Source organism: Lepisosteus platostomus, chromosome 8, assembly GCF_059453375.1.
Source record: "Lepisosteus platostomus isolate fLepPlt1 chromosome 8, fLepPlt1.hap1, whole genome shotgun sequence".
In the NCBI taxonomy this organism is placed as follows: Eukaryota; Metazoa; Chordata; class Actinopteri; order Semionotiformes; family Lepisosteidae; genus Lepisosteus; species Lepisosteus platostomus.
The window spans coordinates 30,685,621-30,701,987 of record NC_142618.1 but is presented as its reverse complement, the minus strand read 5'-3'; the positions used below and the strand labels follow the sequence as shown (position 1 = coordinate 30,701,987).

Here is a 16,367-nt window from a genome sequence, read left to right as displayed (position 1 = left end):
CTAAGCACATGAAACACAACTACACAACTGTGTAAATAAAATAAATTTTGGAACACATTAATTAATTGTGTTTAAGCTTTTCGGAAACTACTTTCTTCTAAAGTTTCAAAGTTGTTCAATATTTTGAAAGTGGTAATTTACACTGTACTGTATTGATTTTTCACATTTTCAAATTTTCACTCTTCATTATTAGTGCAAAGCCCTCATGGGTTCTTAGTTTTAAGGCCTAAAATATTTGTCTAAACCTCATGAATATGAAGAAAATATATTTTTTAAGGAAACATTATTGAACATTATTGCATTTTGACATTTTTGTCCCAGTATTACCATATTAGTATTTCAGCAGCAGAAGTAAGTTTAATATCCCATTCAAAGGGGAAGTGTTATTTAGTGTTTATCCTGATGTGTTAAGAATGCCATGTTTACTTATTCAGAATACAACTGTGTAACTTTGACATAGACATCCTGTAATCGAACTCACTTATTAGTAATACCTCACTCTTTGCAGCTATGTCCTAATCTCTTGAAACCTCTCCCTTTCTCTTCTGAGTTCCCAAAAGACCACAGGACCTGAACTGTGAAGACAACAAATCCTACAGCCTTAAAAGCAATTCCCTAACAGGAGGTGTTTATTGAGCTACTGTGTTATTTTTTTCAGTTAGTGAGTTTTGGCAAGGTACTGTAGGGCTAAAAGTCTTCTCACAAGTGACAGTGACTTCTTTGTTTTTTTATGGGGCTACATGCTAGACTCCAGCAGATGCTGGAATAGAGCTGTTGCATAGGTAGCAGTGTCCAGTTTGAGATTTTGGAGTGGAAGTATAGGATGTGTTTAAGAATATCAAGGTCTAGAAAACAACCTTGTAGCCTTTTTGAGAGAATAGCATTCGTCTGTAGGTTGTCCAAGTCCATTTGGGCAGTTCCACAAACCCCCCTCCACACAAAGAAGTGTTAAGATGACCTTTAGTGGGTGGGACACACCCCTGAGAGACACCAAAGGAGATTCAGGATCCATCAGTACCAATCTTTTTGCTGCTCTAATGCCTTCACCCACCACCATCAAGCTCAAAACATCCAACTGTACTCTTATATTGGTAAACTTTCCAAGAGTCTAAGTGGCCTGGCCATGAACACACCCTAGCTTAGCCCTAGACTTCATAATTTTGATGAGGAAGTGAAATCAAGACATTTTCTGGTTCACAGGATGAGGGCATTCAACATTGTTGGGATACAATGTATACATGGGGACATTCCCGACTATCCAAAAAGTGGAGTTATCTTCCCATCTACCAATCTATGTCATGGAAGGGATTGATCTGTATTTTTGTTATAAATGTGATATTCTAGTTTATCATAGGAAGGGCAATTAGTTATGACTCAATAGGGAAAACAGAGAATCACTTGTCAAAAATTGATAGTGAATAGGTTAGATAATCCTCAACAATCCATGGAGGAGGAACGTATTGCACCAGGATGCCTGAGATACCTGGAACACCTTTCCTAAGGGAAATTCTGATGAGACAGGCTACATCAATCGTGTTGCACATTAAGTAGGACATCTGCTGGCTGTTCAAAATTAAATCTATCTGGATCTTAGTTAACCACAGTCAAAGCAATAGCATTTCAACAAAACTCTTAAAAACATGCCATGTAAACATGTAAACATAAGATGTTCCTAACTGGGGTAAGTTCATAGCCTCCTTGTTGTTCGTTGTACAAGAAGTACCCCTGAACAACAACAGCAACTGTACAACATGGTAAACCAATTGAGAATGCTTACAGCCATTGTATTGGTGTTACTCCCAACTTGCATCCAGAAATATGGACAGAGAAGGGAAAAGAATATCAATCTGCTCTAGGCTTGGCCAGAAAAAATGGTACAGTATCCTGGGTACTAAGGTCAGTTGGGCTTGCAGGACAAGTGTATAATTAAAAGACAGAGACAAACATGGGGTACCTCTTAGTTTGGTTAGTGGACTACTGGAGATGAGCCACAAGTCTCCAAATTAGATGCCATGGCCTTTTATCCTCCTTTAAACCCAAAAAAGGAATAGTCAGAGATTTTTGGAGTTAACAGGATATTACAGGGAGTATCTTGCTCTGCCTCGATTTCCATCTTTCCTTTATCTTGTAGATGGACACCTCAGACAAGGGGCTTAGGTGTTATCACAGTAGCCTGTGGGCCTTGAAAACCCAGTGATCATCCTTACCATTAAACCGTTACCTTTTGGAAGTGTGCTACAGTAAAACTGAGAAGAAGTGCTTTGTTTTTCTGCACGTGACAGACTGTACTCCATTGTGGTAAAGTACTTCGACCACTGTACTGCACAGTACTGTTCGGCACATTAGACGATTGAGGAGCAGGATCTTAACACATTAATGCTAACTTACTGTCCAGTTGTTGCTTTTGTTCTCTTCAGTCTGAACTACAGGGGAAGGTACTTGACAGGCCAGCTGCAGCCTTCCGTGATGATTTGACACAGCTGTAGGGGCACCTACTCATTACCACAGCTCTACGTGCTGCAGCTGAGTTTCAGTCCGTTAATTCCTCTGTCTCTTCTCAGTCGTCAAAATACTCCACAGCCTGAGCTGCGAAGAGAGAAAATCCCACAGCCCTGAGCACAAGCCCCTCCAGAATGTGTTTATTAAATTAGCTTGTTATGTTAGTTTGTTTCTTTGTGTTTGTTATTTTTGACTGTTCTTGTAATGAGGCATGGCTTAACACTATCAATTGACAGTAATTTTTTTTTTAAAAACATTGTTTTTATTAAACAATAAAGAGGTGTAGTGGCACCTGTTCATGGAGAAGTCATGCCTCTGACATGTTGTTGCCTCGCAAAGCAACATTTTCAGAACTTGAACTCCATGCTACATAAAAAATAATAAAATATGAAAAAGGCTTTTTAAAAGTTTAACTGAAGTTCATATAACTCCAACTTCTTAAAATTGTTTCTGTATTGATTTTCAATTTATGTTGTAAATCAATGTCAAACAACAGGATCTACTTTCATTTATGGCAAACATTAACAATACATGTTCCATATTGAAACACACTCATACTGTACTTCACTACATGTGTACAAGTTTTCCTCCATGTAATGTTAGGGTCAATATCATTTTAAAATCTTGTATGAAGTTTTAATTCTGGCCCTTAACTGTATCTCAACAGCTGCAGAATGCACATGTATCACTTTGGATGTTCACAAGACATGTTTACAAGACATTGGATCCTGTTTGTTCTGGACAGTGTCTGCATGGACATTTCTACCATTTGGATTGAGAGTGCCACAGAGGGGCTGCCACAACATACATGTTAAAAAAGAAAATTTATCTAGATTCATCAAAGCTTAGCAAAAGAATTATAACCCACCATTTTTGTTTTCTTTGCTTAAGAAATGGTAAAAATGTTACACCAGTAGTAATGCTGTAAACAGAAATAAAAGACAATGTGGCCCAACACTGAACTTGCAGCTTGAAAATAATATTTACTCAAACCAAAGCAGCAGCTCAGTTCAGGAACTGCAAATGATGTGACCGACGCCTGAAACAGCAGAGCTACACAGATGCACAGTCAGCCTCCAAACCCCAGACCACAAATTATGTCTGGTGCATGGAAAATATCATGCGGCCTAGGGCAGAGGGGTCGCAAAGTTGCATTAAACGGATGTAAATTACATTCCTCACATGGGACGTGACACAAAGGCAAGGCCAACTTTCTACTTATTTTCTGAGGAGCTGGAAGGTACAGTTCAGGGTATTCAAGGCCAGCACATGATATCCTTTCTTTGAATGGAAAACCCACGGATTCTACTAACGAGTAAAACTGTTAACTTTCGAATACATATGAAAACATATTAAATCTTGATCAGCATGCTGTAGATGCAGTGTCTGTAGTTAGCTATTGTCTGTTAGTGTCTGTTAAGGCGATAGAAATCAAAATGTTATAACCACCTTTCCGTACACTTGTCTGGAGATTCCCAAGTTTAAAATTACAAGCATATATAAGTGGACAGTAGAAGTATACAAGCTAACAGACTGCATATGCAGTCACACAGCTCACATAAACATTGAGTCCAACCAGCCAAAACACCAGTGCCCTAAAGCAATGTGAATACTCCTCGGAGACTGACATCACCATAAATATACTCTCATTATACTGTGTGATATATACACATATCTTGAATAAATGATGTCGACAGTAATTAAATAAAAAAAAGATGTCTCTATTTTTTCTTTGCAAGTTTTGTTTATTTTCCAGTCCATGTACAGCAGTAGTCATAAATCTCTGTCACACCTCTTTAGCTTCTCATCTGAATGCTTACTCCTCTGACCTCCTCTGATGCTGAGGCCAAAGAGCATGTGAACCTGCTCGAAAGCTTTGACTTTGAAAGTGTGGCTGATTCTACAGAAATAATTTTCAGATAAACAATACATCTAGAGTGTCTTCTAGTATTCAGAAATGTCATTACTGAAGCAAAACGCATAGACCATTCTGGTATTTTATAAAGGTGTTTACAAGCTATTTCCCAAGCCTGGTTCTTAATCCCAGTGTGACACACCATGCTAGGGAAATAGCTCGACTCACAGCTGTGTTAAAGCACCAGCATCCTGCGCCACATCCAATTTCGCTCTACCAGGAATGATCAGTGTGCACTGGTACATAAGTATAACTGCACAGCATATCTTTACATCATTGTCTTTCTGTTAAAAACATCAGAAAGGTTACAAACAAGAGGAGGCTCTTTGGCCCATTAAGCTTATTTGGCTCCTAGTAACTAATTGATCTGAGCACTTACATTTCATGAAAGAAGACAGAGTATAAACTTCAACAAAATGGCTGGATTGCCACAGGTTACAGTGTTAAAATGACCTCCTCCTGTAAATTGTAACATTTACACATTTCCCCCGATTCATGTTTCACTTTTGACTCTATTAGGTTAAATTTGTAATGAATAATTCTTTAATAAGAACATTGAGGTTAACTACCTTATGCTCACAAAAAGTGCCATGGGATCTTTAATGGCTAATAGAGTAGTTAGAACCTTGGTTTTATGTCCTATCTGAAGGAAGCACCTCTTATAGTAGTGTCCAGGTCATAGGTATGGAAATTCTGGTCCAGGGGGAACAGTGCCAACTATTGGTCTACCAACACCACTATAGCAACCTGGATTTTTGTAGAGGTTATTCATCACAAGACTGACCACATGCAAGCTTGCTTTGCGGCTAAAATGTGGTAGGTCAGCTGACTTTGTCAACGCCATTGAAGATTATGAATGCCTAAATCTTGTAGAAATAGAAAGATGGGTTACAAACAATAGGAGTCCATCTAACTCTTTTCTGTTCCAGACTATTATCCAAGCTCACAGTGAAGGTGATCCTCAAGTCCCTCCTCCTACCATCCCAGATCAGCCACTCCAACACAAACACCCCCCACAAAAAGTGTCATTTCTGCCAGTTCTTCAAGATCTTTTCTTCCTATTCACTGTACATTTAACTTGTTTCTGGTGTCACATCATATTTGTCTGTTTTTAATGTTTTAATGTTTTTTATGTTTTATTTGTAATGGTAACTTTGCACAGCAGTAAAACATCAGTATCTCATGGTTATTTGCTCACTATCCAAAATCTTCAGTACAGCAAGAAAAATATTCTGTTTGTTGTTCAAATTCATTATACCTTGACAGCACCAGAAAAGGGGATGGGGTTAACTTGGTTATTTCCTGTGCTAACAATATTCTGCTAATGGGCCCTCTTGCCTCTCACATATCAGCTTAATACAATACTTCTGACTGACATCTGTAAATACTGTCAGATTGGCAGAGACCTTCATTATTGATCAGGGAGGTCAAAGGTTGCTCTGGCACTGCTTTGTAATTTATTAACACGCTGAGAGTTCCTTTGCTGACAGCAGTCACAGCAGAGTTTACAGTCTAATAAAAGATCTTATTCCACAGCCTTTGTCTCCGAAGACAAAAAAAAATCTCTCCCCACGTTATGGAGAGAACTCCAACAAATCTCTCCAATACTGAAAATAGCAGTGTTGAAAAATACTTTTTCCAACATTTAAATCTATATCTTCAACCTACAGAAGTAGTTAGTCTGTTTTTCTTCTTCATTGAGATTGTTTTAATATAAAAAAACACAACTAAACTTTCTCCCTTAGCTTTACCTCGTGTGCTAACATTGTAAAAGAATGCCTGTTCCCTAATGAACAATTTCACAAATAAAATACATACCCAATTATTTTTGTTACCTGATTTATGTAAACTATTATAATAAAAGTTATCTTTTCTGGGGATTCCCTATTGACCTTTTCAGTACAGGAATCAGTTTGAATTCCAGGCTGGGCTTTGATTCGGGATATAAGTGGTTTACATCTGATGTGTGGCATTGGTATTAATCAACTGCAACCAGAATTTCCAAACCGGAGGCAAGCAGCTGGCCGACTGCCTAGGAGTTTCACCTTCCTCCTCCTCCTCTTCCTTTTCCGCCACTAAGGGGTGATGATGTGGACTTACAATTACAAGAAGGTGTCCTGGCATTGTACACTGGGGAGGGTTTAGAAAGCAGCTCACATCACAGCAGATAAACACTACATTACATGGAATTCACAATTTAAAGACAAGAAGAAAGACTTTTGCTATTTTGAACAACTGAAGGGAAAACACCAAGAAATATCAATTTGAAATCTTTCCAGTGAATATTGGTAAAAAAAAATTCATGCCAAGGGGAAAAAAAAAACATTCTGCCTACATAATTGCTGACTACCTCAAAGAAAGGTTGAAAATGAAAGGCAAAGGTCTGTTAGTCTGCTTTTTTAAAAAGAATGGTGTTAGGTGAAAGGCAAACAGAATTCTTCCAGTCAGAGGAATTGGCCAACAGAAAGGCTGCTAAATCCAGATTTGTTATCTGAATGCATCAAAAAGCATTCATCACCCAGACAGCTTTCCTGGATTTATGCACCAAATTCACAAAGTATTAATCTAAGAGCCTTGCAGAACATTGAGGAGTGATTCAAGGTCCTGTCAAGATTGTGATTAGGGAATATTAGAAAACTAATTAAGTTGCCAGGCAGTATTAATAACTCAGCAAGACAGGGATTTATTGTAGTTTATTTTTTCAACATTTTATATGAAGCTTTTTTTCAACCTGTCATACTTTGTGCAAAGCTCCATGTTCCCTGGGACACAAACTGGAAGGTACACAGTTCAAACTGTTTTCCCAGTTACTAAAAGTAAGTAGCACCATAGTGAAGTTTATAAAGGATGTGGGAATCAATTATCCCAGTTGACAGACATGCAACTCCAATGGTTATTGCTTCTAAAATGGGATTAGTTTTATTATTCCCAATGTTAAGAAGTCTGACAAGTACTTTCCATGGAAGCAGGTGTCCTACAGACATTTTCTTTCGAATCCAAGGCACTTGCCGTACACTGGCAAGTATATTATACACAGGATTATGATCCCTATGGTTGCTGGCTACCTAGCGATAGTGATTTTCACTTCTTAAAGCAAAGGATAAAATGAGTGCCAAAACCAGTGTACAGAAATTCATCCTTTCGTAATGTCTTCTTTACCATTAGCTAACCTGCACAGTGAATGGAGATCCCTGTACGGTAGGAAAGGTACCCAGAGTTCTTTACTCCTTCTTGGTAATACATACTGTTTGTGGTTTGTTTTTTCTTCTATGTTATAATTCAGGCTCATTTCCATTTTGGACTTTCTTATGTGTAAATCTAAATCTAAAACCACAATATTAGCCATATTATTTTTCAAACTCTGTTTTTAACCAAAACCCAATTTTAAGCCATCCCATTTTAATTTTCCTATTACATACAGTAAACAGGGGCAGTGTAGCATAGTGGATAAAACCTTTGATTTGTGACTGGTTGCTAGTGGGTTCAAGTCACTGCAGTAGACTCTGTTGTTTACCTAGAGTGAAGTGCTTTATCTCAGTTGATCCAGGCACCCAGCTATATGAATGGGAGCCAGTATTCCTGTGGTATTCCATCCAGGAGGGGAGTCAGATGGTCTCTGATTTTTTCAGCCTAGATACCAGGATAATCTGTGGTTAAATGAGCCATTGGGTGTGGCTTCAATGGAAGTGCCTACAGTACCTGCCTATTACATAACCAAAAATCAATATCATTTCCAAACTAGACTTTACAGTACTATCAGGGTTTAGAGTTTAGTTGTAGTTTAGTGATAATCATTTTGGGCACGAATGAGTCACAAATTGATACCTGTCACATATGTCACACGATACCTTTCTTGACTATCTTGATAGGAACTTTTACTTTTAATAACTTTTGCTGTGATAGAACAGGTAGGAGATGTACAAATACAAGTCTGTTTGTAAGAATCACAACCCTTGATTCACAACCCAAAGAATCACAATTACTACCTTTACATGTCGTAATGACTTTGGCATATTTATTTGCATGTGCAAAATGGTACAACAATCAGTAAATCTTTTATGGAGACAGTTTTAGAGACATACTGTAAATATAAAGCCCAAATAAGATGAATACCTTTGATAATATATATATATATTACACCTCTGTATCTACAAATCATGTTTTAACCTTAAATATTTTATTTGTACCCTTATTATTATCTTTTCATTTGGAAGCCATATCTTACAGTACTGATTCCTGATTTGATACATCCTTCCATTTTCGAACTGTTTTATCTGACATAGGGTCGTGGGGGAGCTGGAGCTTATCTCAGCAGCAAACAAACACAAGGCAAGTTACACCCAGAATGGGACATCAGTCCATCACAGAGTTCACACAGGCACAAACGTGCACTCACTCACATCAGGGCCAACTTTTACAGTATGTCTTTGGACAATAGGAGAAAACCAGAGCACCCAGAGGAAAGCAATGCAGACTTAGGGAAAACATACAAACTCCATGCAGATAGCACTGCATCACCGTGCCTCCCATCTGACAAACTGTACATCTTAAAACATATGAATTCATTTTGCAGTTTGTTCATGCTATTTTTCAGAGTTACTAAGTCATGATTTTTCACATTGTTTCATTTTCACGTACACCAGAACTCATTGCATATAAAGACATAGCACACACAATCTCTAAATAGCATAAATCCTCCATGTCAGGGAGTGGCTGACTATTCAAGCATAGAAGATTTAATGCTGGTTATTCTGCGAAGTACCTGATATACTTGCAGTTTGAGTGCAGGATCCGGTGTTTAAAAACAACACCAAAATGTAAGTGCCAATAAACAGTGAAATTCTATTACAGGTGTATTTCCTAATCGTTGAATGCAGTTTTTTCTCTGGGTTTCAATTCTAAGAATCACTGATCAATGATCATTTTTACATTCAAAATGTGTTTTGCCAAATATTTCATATTCGAAATGGTTAAAAGCAAGTGCCACATCTCAGAAGGTAAAAAAAAATGTTTGTCCTACTTCTTGTTTTATTAATACTATAGTCTGAGTGTACAAACAGAAACTTGGCAAAATCCTCGTGCTACCCACCTGTAGATGCTGCTTTCTTCGTATGTGGTTTTATTATGGAGGTGAAGAGTCCTCATCCCAGTTCCTGGCAGAGTTCTCTATCCAGGTGTATTAAAGTAAACTGGATCAGGTCCCAAACATTGTTGGCTTAACAAAGTGCAGATTCCTATCATGAGCTTTTAGTACGTACAAGAAGCCCTTTTGCACAGAAACATCACCTTATATGATGATTTTATAAATAATGTTTAATTTTTTTAAAACATTTGGAAAATAATATTTAAAAACTTATATTTCTAAGTCTATTTCAGCTGCTGCTATCACTATGTCTATTACAGATACTGCATTCAATAAAAGTACTACAACCAACTGCAACCACAACCTCTTATCTGATTGTTTTCGAAGTTTCTTCAAAGCGACAACACCTGAAGAGCTGAAAGAGGTTAGTATATTCATTTGGTTCAGTTAAGCCAGTAATTAGCTTTTAGTAATTAGCTAATTCCTGCTAGACCAGGGCTGTCCAGTCCTTGTACTTGAGTGCCTGTGTATTTGCACCTTTAATTCAGATCAGCTCTTAATGAACCAAATTGCTTTGTTGTCAAAACATGGATGCAACTGTCCCTCATAACCAATTATTTCATAGAGATTTTTCATTGGAATTAATGGATACAATGCCTTGATCAAGTTGGTCTGACGATGGGCACATTTACAAATTTGATTTAACTGGGGACCAAATCTACTGTATATGATTAAAATAAAGAATAGAAATTCACTTATCACCATCTAATCCATCCTTGAATGCAAAATAATATTAAATTCCCATCTTAAAGTTTTAATTGTCAATGTATTATATAAATTGCTAAATGAAAATAACATAAGCAAGACCTTCTTATCACTACTCACTACAATGATATGCTTCTAGAGAATAATGTACAAGGTACTGAAACACAACCCTTAAGTGACCTTGAGTACCAAGTGTTAGTTTCTAGTCTACAGATGTGAAACCAAAGGAATACAGAGTACAAAGGCAATGATGAACGGAATAATTGCACAGTCTAAATGGTAGAACAAATGTGAATGGATTGTGCTAATGCGATCCAAGGATTGTGGTAACGCAAAACAGCTCCAAACACTTCACTGGCATGCTGTTCTGCAGAAACCTGTTTCTGTCTATGCATGTTAAGGAATTAACTGTAACAAACATTAGGCACAAAAAAGGAGGGGATTTTTCTAAATAGTACTAGGCTGACAAATGCTGAACCTCTTTTGCTATTACGAGGAGAAAAGATGATCTGACAGCTGCTCAAAGGGTAAGGGTAGAGGCATGTGGTCAACACAACGTGACGACACAAATGGGGTTAATTAGGCTGGGGAGCAAAGATGCTGGCTCAGAGACAGGTTAAGCTCTGTCATCCAGATATTCCAGACAAGTTCGAGCTCAGTCATGTTACGCTGAGTGGGATCCCCCAGGTGGCGCTGCAAAATCAGGCAGAGCACCACTGGGGTGGCTTTGGGATCTGTTCACCTGGTTTTTCTGGCAAATGCCTGTAGGCTTGCAGTGACATCCATGAGGGATGTGCTCTCTCACAAAGGCTGCTGACTTGCCTGTGGGCCTTGCACTGTGTCATTTGACAAATGGCTCTGCGGGAGGGTGTCTTGGAGGAGTGAGCTTAAGTGTCTCATTCTGTCCCACAGGGTACACGCGTTCTTGCCAGAGAGCCAGTCAGAAAAACAACTTGGCGGCTCCACATTGGGTGTGTAGGTAATACAAAGGAGCTAAATACACTGAAAAACACATTTAGACCAGAATCTGAGCTAAATGACAGCATTATTTTAACACCACCAGATAGATACAAAGAAATCACAGGTGTGAATGAGCGTTTTGACATATTTTCAAATCATTGTATAGTAAAGAAAGGTTCAGAATCAACATCTGAAGACAACATGACTTGATGATTTGATTTATTCATTTAAGTGTTGACTATCCTTTTTACTGACATCTTTTTGAAGGGGTTTCTACACATTGTTGAACCTAGGCCAACTTTACTTGCATATTCAAATGGATTTATATGATCAAGACTGACTTGCATTGTAAAAGTACAGATGATTGTAAATATAATGGTCAAAATACTATATGTGTGAGATATTTAAAAGTATTAAATATATTATATTTAAAGAGATATTTAAAATCTTAAAACACTTTTACAACAACTTGTAATGAGAGACAAAAATATTACATTCTGTAATGAAAACGATGGAAGCTGGATTAAATACCTCTCAATCTCTGCATGTTTTAAAACGTTTCTGTTCTTGTGCTTTATGGGTGAGGTTAATGTCTAAAAGTTTTAAAATTAAGTCTCCACGTGGCAATCATAGTGCCCAGACCAAACTATTAAGGCTGTAAAAAGTAATTAGTCAGTGCTGCCAAATTTCATAGAGAACAATATACGCACAGAAGCTTTCAAAGATGCCTTCTTCAAATAATCAAAAATTCAATGAATGGTATTGTGACATCATTCTACTGGTTCCTTTGTGTAAAATGATGAAAGACGTAAAAGCACATATAAAACATAGTGAGCATGTTAAAACACACCGCAGGCAGATCAGAACACTTAAAAATGCATACTGCTGTTTGCTGACAGGCATAGCAAGTTTGGCTTCCAGATTTACCATACCGAGTTTTAAAAAAGGGAGCTTTATTGTGAAAAGCCAGTAAGTGGTTTATAGTCCCTGTCAATCCAACCCATGCATTGGATTTAAGGAGATTATTCTAAAATTACAACAAGTCATTCAAATAATAATAAATTAGGTACTGCCAGTGAGAGAATGCATTTTAAGCATAAACTCAAAAAGTGCACACACAATAAATTGGATAACAAAACAGATAATACCTTAAATAATATTAAATTCCAAATGTACAATGCAATATTGTACAAAATGTGCTCAAAGATGTGTGCACTGGCATTACTTCAGTGGGGCACTTCTTTCCTTGCAGAAAAGTCCCAGAATTGTTCTAATATAGCTAGTACCAGGAGCAGAACAGAAACTTGCAAAAATATGTTTTCACTTGCAGACCGCGACAAGAAAGCCCTTTTGATTTTTGAAATACCTTTAAACAATATGTTTGTGTATCAGCAGCCGTAGACTTCTCCTGGAAATATGTAAATGAACCATGCTACTTACGTTTTACAGATTGGAGAAGGGAGCTGCGTCAGCAAACGTAGGCAAAGGAACAGGTAAAGGCTCATTCCATGCTGAAAGGAAAAGAAAAGCAACACTATGTTTCAACTGTGGAGCCTCACACCTGAAGAAGGCTCCACAGCCTTAACATAGTGTTTCTTTACTTTTCAGCATGAAATGAACCTTTACCTTTTCCTTTGTTACTTACTATGTACAGTGTATATGAAGGCCTTAGAATAAACAAATACGGCACGGATTATATGACTGAAACTCAAACAGAACAGCATTATCTGCAAGTTGATCACAGTAATATTAAACAAGCCCAGACCATTCTGCTCATTCATATTAGATAAGAATATATCAATATTCTTAATCTGAATGAAACAGCAGCTTTAACATTGGCTGATTCCTTGCATTTTTTAACATTCTAACTTATTCCATTAAACCAGTACTGTAAATATTTGCCTTCAATCTGCAGTCCTGAATTGAACTCCACTTCATTTCCAGGTGCAGCTCTGGGTAAATGGACAGATCAATAGATTATGAAGAGGGAAATCATAAACCGGTTGTAGAGTAGCTCAGGGAACCTTACTAGATACAGTGACTAGCAAAAGTCTTGAAAGCCTTCCTTTAGTGTGTATATTCGCTTTGTGAAATGATAAAACAATACATTTTTTAAACTTCATATTTTATTCGAAACGTGAATGAAACAGGAAAAACGGGATTATGGTTATTGTATACTGTAAGTATTTAGACCCATGAACTCAATATTTGGTGGAAGCACATTTGGAAGCAATTACAGCCGCAAGTCTTTTTGGAAAAGTTCCAGTTTTTGCCCATTCTTCTTGGCTGAATTGCTCACATTTTTCCAGGTTACTTGGTTATCCCTTATGTGCAGCAGTTTTCAATTCTTTCCAGAGAATCCTATCGAGATTCAAGTCAGACGTTGACTGGGCCACTCATGGACATTCAGTTTCGTATTCCTAAACCACTCTGGTTTCGTTTGGGCCTTGTGCTTTGGGTCACTGTCCTGCTGGTAGGTGAGCTTTTGTCAGATTTTATGTCTGAAGGTGGTTTTCTTCTTAGAATTGCCAGTACTTTGCTCCATTTATCTTCCCATCAATCTTGACAAGCTTTGCAGTTCTTGCTGATGAGATTATCTCCATGTAGTAGTTAAAATACCTGGACATAACAATAATAATAGAGAATGTTGTTACCATCACCTTTAAAACTATTACAATGCTCAAAACATGTAATAACTCAATTGTAAAACCACTTACTTCTGAAAACACGGCCTTATATACACAACCACTAATTAATGCCATGTAAGATAAGATAAGAGCACTTTATTGGCCATATACAATTTCTAGTATTAGGAATTTGTCTTTTCACATACCCCAACTAGCTCTCCATGAGACACACAGACAGGAAAAGAGAAGCTTGGGGTCAGAGTGAAGGGTCAGACATTTAAACAGCACCCCTGGAGCAGTGTGGATTAAGGGCCTTGCTCAAGGGCCAAAGGGAGTAGGATTCCTCTGCCGGCCAGGGTATATGAACTGGCAACCTTCCAGCCACAGGTGCAAATCCTTAGCTACAGAGCCACCACACCGCCCATGTAAATGCATTAATTCTAAATAATTGACTGTTAATTATTTACTTAATCATACCTAGCTACTAATAGCTGATGTGTGGTGAGTGTTCTGGCGCACTATGGCTGCCGTCGCATCATCCAGGTGGAGCTGCACACTGCTGGTGATGGAGGGGTGTCCCCATTACCTGTAAAGTGCTTTGAGTGGAGTGTGCAGAAAAGCGCTAAATAAAACTAAGCAATTATTATTAATTATTATAATTACCTTGGTGATCTATTTACAAAGGTAACCTTGATTAAATATCGAAAGATATTTGCCTTTAGAGACTGTTTTGGCGTCCTCTTGTGGCAGCCCTGTAGTTATTACAATCCTTTCATGGGACAGCCTGCCGGATTTAAGGTTAATGTGATCCAGTGTCAAACTGTACCATGAATATGGATATGGATATGAATATGGATATGGATATGAGCAGCATCATGTCCAATGCATTTATAGAGCTGTCATATTTTGTCAAAGTGGTACAACATTTCATGCATTGTATTTAAAGTCTTTGGTTGTGGCGGAGCATCTTAAACAAAAATAGTTGGTGCAGATATCTGCTGGTCAGGGGGCACATCTGACAGCATAAATGATGCCATCTGGTGGCACGATCCGTGAACTGTGGGGATTTATTCAACATTTCCTCTAATCTAAATGTCTACTTTTTAAAACTGAAGACGTTTGATTTTCTTTAGTTCCCCTTCTTTGTCTGTATGTTCATTTCCACATACTTACCTCTAATTTTCAATCCCTGAATTACCAGAGCAGAAAAAGGGGATCCATAGGGTGACCTGTAATGTAAATTTAGATAGATCATCCTTTTTGACACAAAACAGGCCATGTTGCTGTACTGCTGAAATCAGAATCACTACAACGTTTAGATAAAGTTTTATAGTTTGGATATCTGCTTAGGAGCCATTCTCTCACAGTTATCCAGGATTCTCGAACAACACTGTCAATTACAAAACTGCATGTTGCCCACTTTGCATATGCTTACTATGGTCTTTGTGCCTAATTACTAAAATACAAGTAACGCTAAAATAGATTATATCTGGCATTACTAGGATGAAGTAAGTAAACATTTATGTATGTTTACAGTCACAGGTAAAAGACGTACAGTATTTGCCAACTGTTAAGATTTGTTGGGTCATACTGTTAGCCAGCTACAAACAATAAAACCACTCCTTATCTCAAAAGAAGTGTTCTCTGAGCTTCCGTATTAATACGACCATATATAGCGCATTTTTCGACGATCGCATTATTTACAAAGTATTTGAAAGCCTTCAATAAACTGCATTTAACTGCATCTACCTTAACTGCTGCAGCCCTGAAACCTTTTTAAAATATAAAATAAGCAGTTTAGCTCTGTGTCTTTTCCAGATCCTTATTCACTGTTGGAGTACAAGGCTGCATATGGAGGTACAAGACTCAGTCAGATTTCCTCTGCGTTATCTAAATAAATGCAATGTTAAAGGGTTCCCACCTCTCTCTCTCTCTTTCGCTCACTTGCTTTCGCTTAATGGGAGGAGCACAGACTCACCGTATAAGAAGTGCCCATCGCACAACTAGGAACTTTACACAGCAACTCAGGAGAAACGAAATGATCTGCCCTGGAGCCGCAGCAAAATGCTGGATGGACACCTACTCCTGGGATGGTTATCATTCACAGTTATAGTCCTCCTTATCAGCTTGCCTGGACAAACCACTGCTAATTTCGGGTAAGTGCTATTTTGTTTGAGTTTGGTTAAACACATTGAATAAATACAAGATGAATTAACACAATTAATATTATTTTCTAAAGAATTCTGAGTTGTATATGAGGATGCGCGATTTTAGGGACGTTTGTTGGCTCGTAAAAAATGGGGTGATTATTATTAGAAGAAGAAGCAGAAGCAATAACTTCGATTGTAATAGCTGTATAATATATATGTTGTTTTTCTTGTTTTTCCACGAAGTTACTAAATGTGTAGCTCGTGTATCAGTGAAGTATTTGAGCTGTGGTTTGTTGAACATTATTTTTCTAGTTTTTTCGGAGTTTTCAAATCTTGCTGATTCTCAGGATTATGCAGTTTCTCCGGAA

At 37.7% G+C, this 16,367-nt stretch overlaps 2 protein-coding genes and 1 long non-coding RNA gene across 5 annotated transcripts in view; 1 reads left to right on the top strand and 2 right to left on the bottom strand.

The window, feature by feature from the left end:
- Nucleotides 1–12,792, bottom strand: part of wnt3a (wingless-type MMTV integration site family, member 3A) — an 85,809-nt gene extending 73,017 nt beyond the window's left edge. The window contains exon 1 of one of the 2 annotated variants that reach the window (XM_088643089.1): nt 12,663–12,792. In XM_088643089.1, coding sequence (XP_088499215.1) covers nt 12,663–12,727 — 65 coding nt within the window. In that variant the 5' untranslated portion in view covers nt 12,728–12,792. The remainder of the gene's footprint in view (nt 1–12,662) is intronic. The other variant, XM_088643090.1, reaches the window with a different exon arrangement.
- Nucleotides 12,793–13,330: 538 nt separating this feature from the next.
- LOC148657185 (uncharacterized) lies at nt 13,331–15,803 on the bottom strand. Its single transcript, XR_015940892.1, has 3 exons — nt 15,599–15,803; nt 15,023–15,078; nt 13,331–13,841 (listed from the first exon to the last, which is right to left on the bottom strand). It is a non-coding gene; the product is annotated as an uncharacterized LOC148657185 (long non-coding RNA).
- Nucleotides 15,804–15,847: 44 nt separating this feature from the next.
- wnt9a (wingless-type MMTV integration site family, member 9A) overlaps nt 15,848–16,367 on the top strand; it is a 54,361-nt gene continuing 53,841 nt past the window's right edge. The window contains exon 1 of one of the 2 annotated variants that reach the window (XM_088643086.1): nt 15,848–16,005. In XM_088643086.1, coding sequence (XP_088499212.1) covers nt 15,914–16,005 — 92 coding nt within the window. In that variant the 5' untranslated portion in view covers nt 15,848–15,913. The remainder of the gene's footprint in view (nt 16,006–16,367) is intronic. The other variant, XM_088643087.1, reaches the window with a different exon arrangement.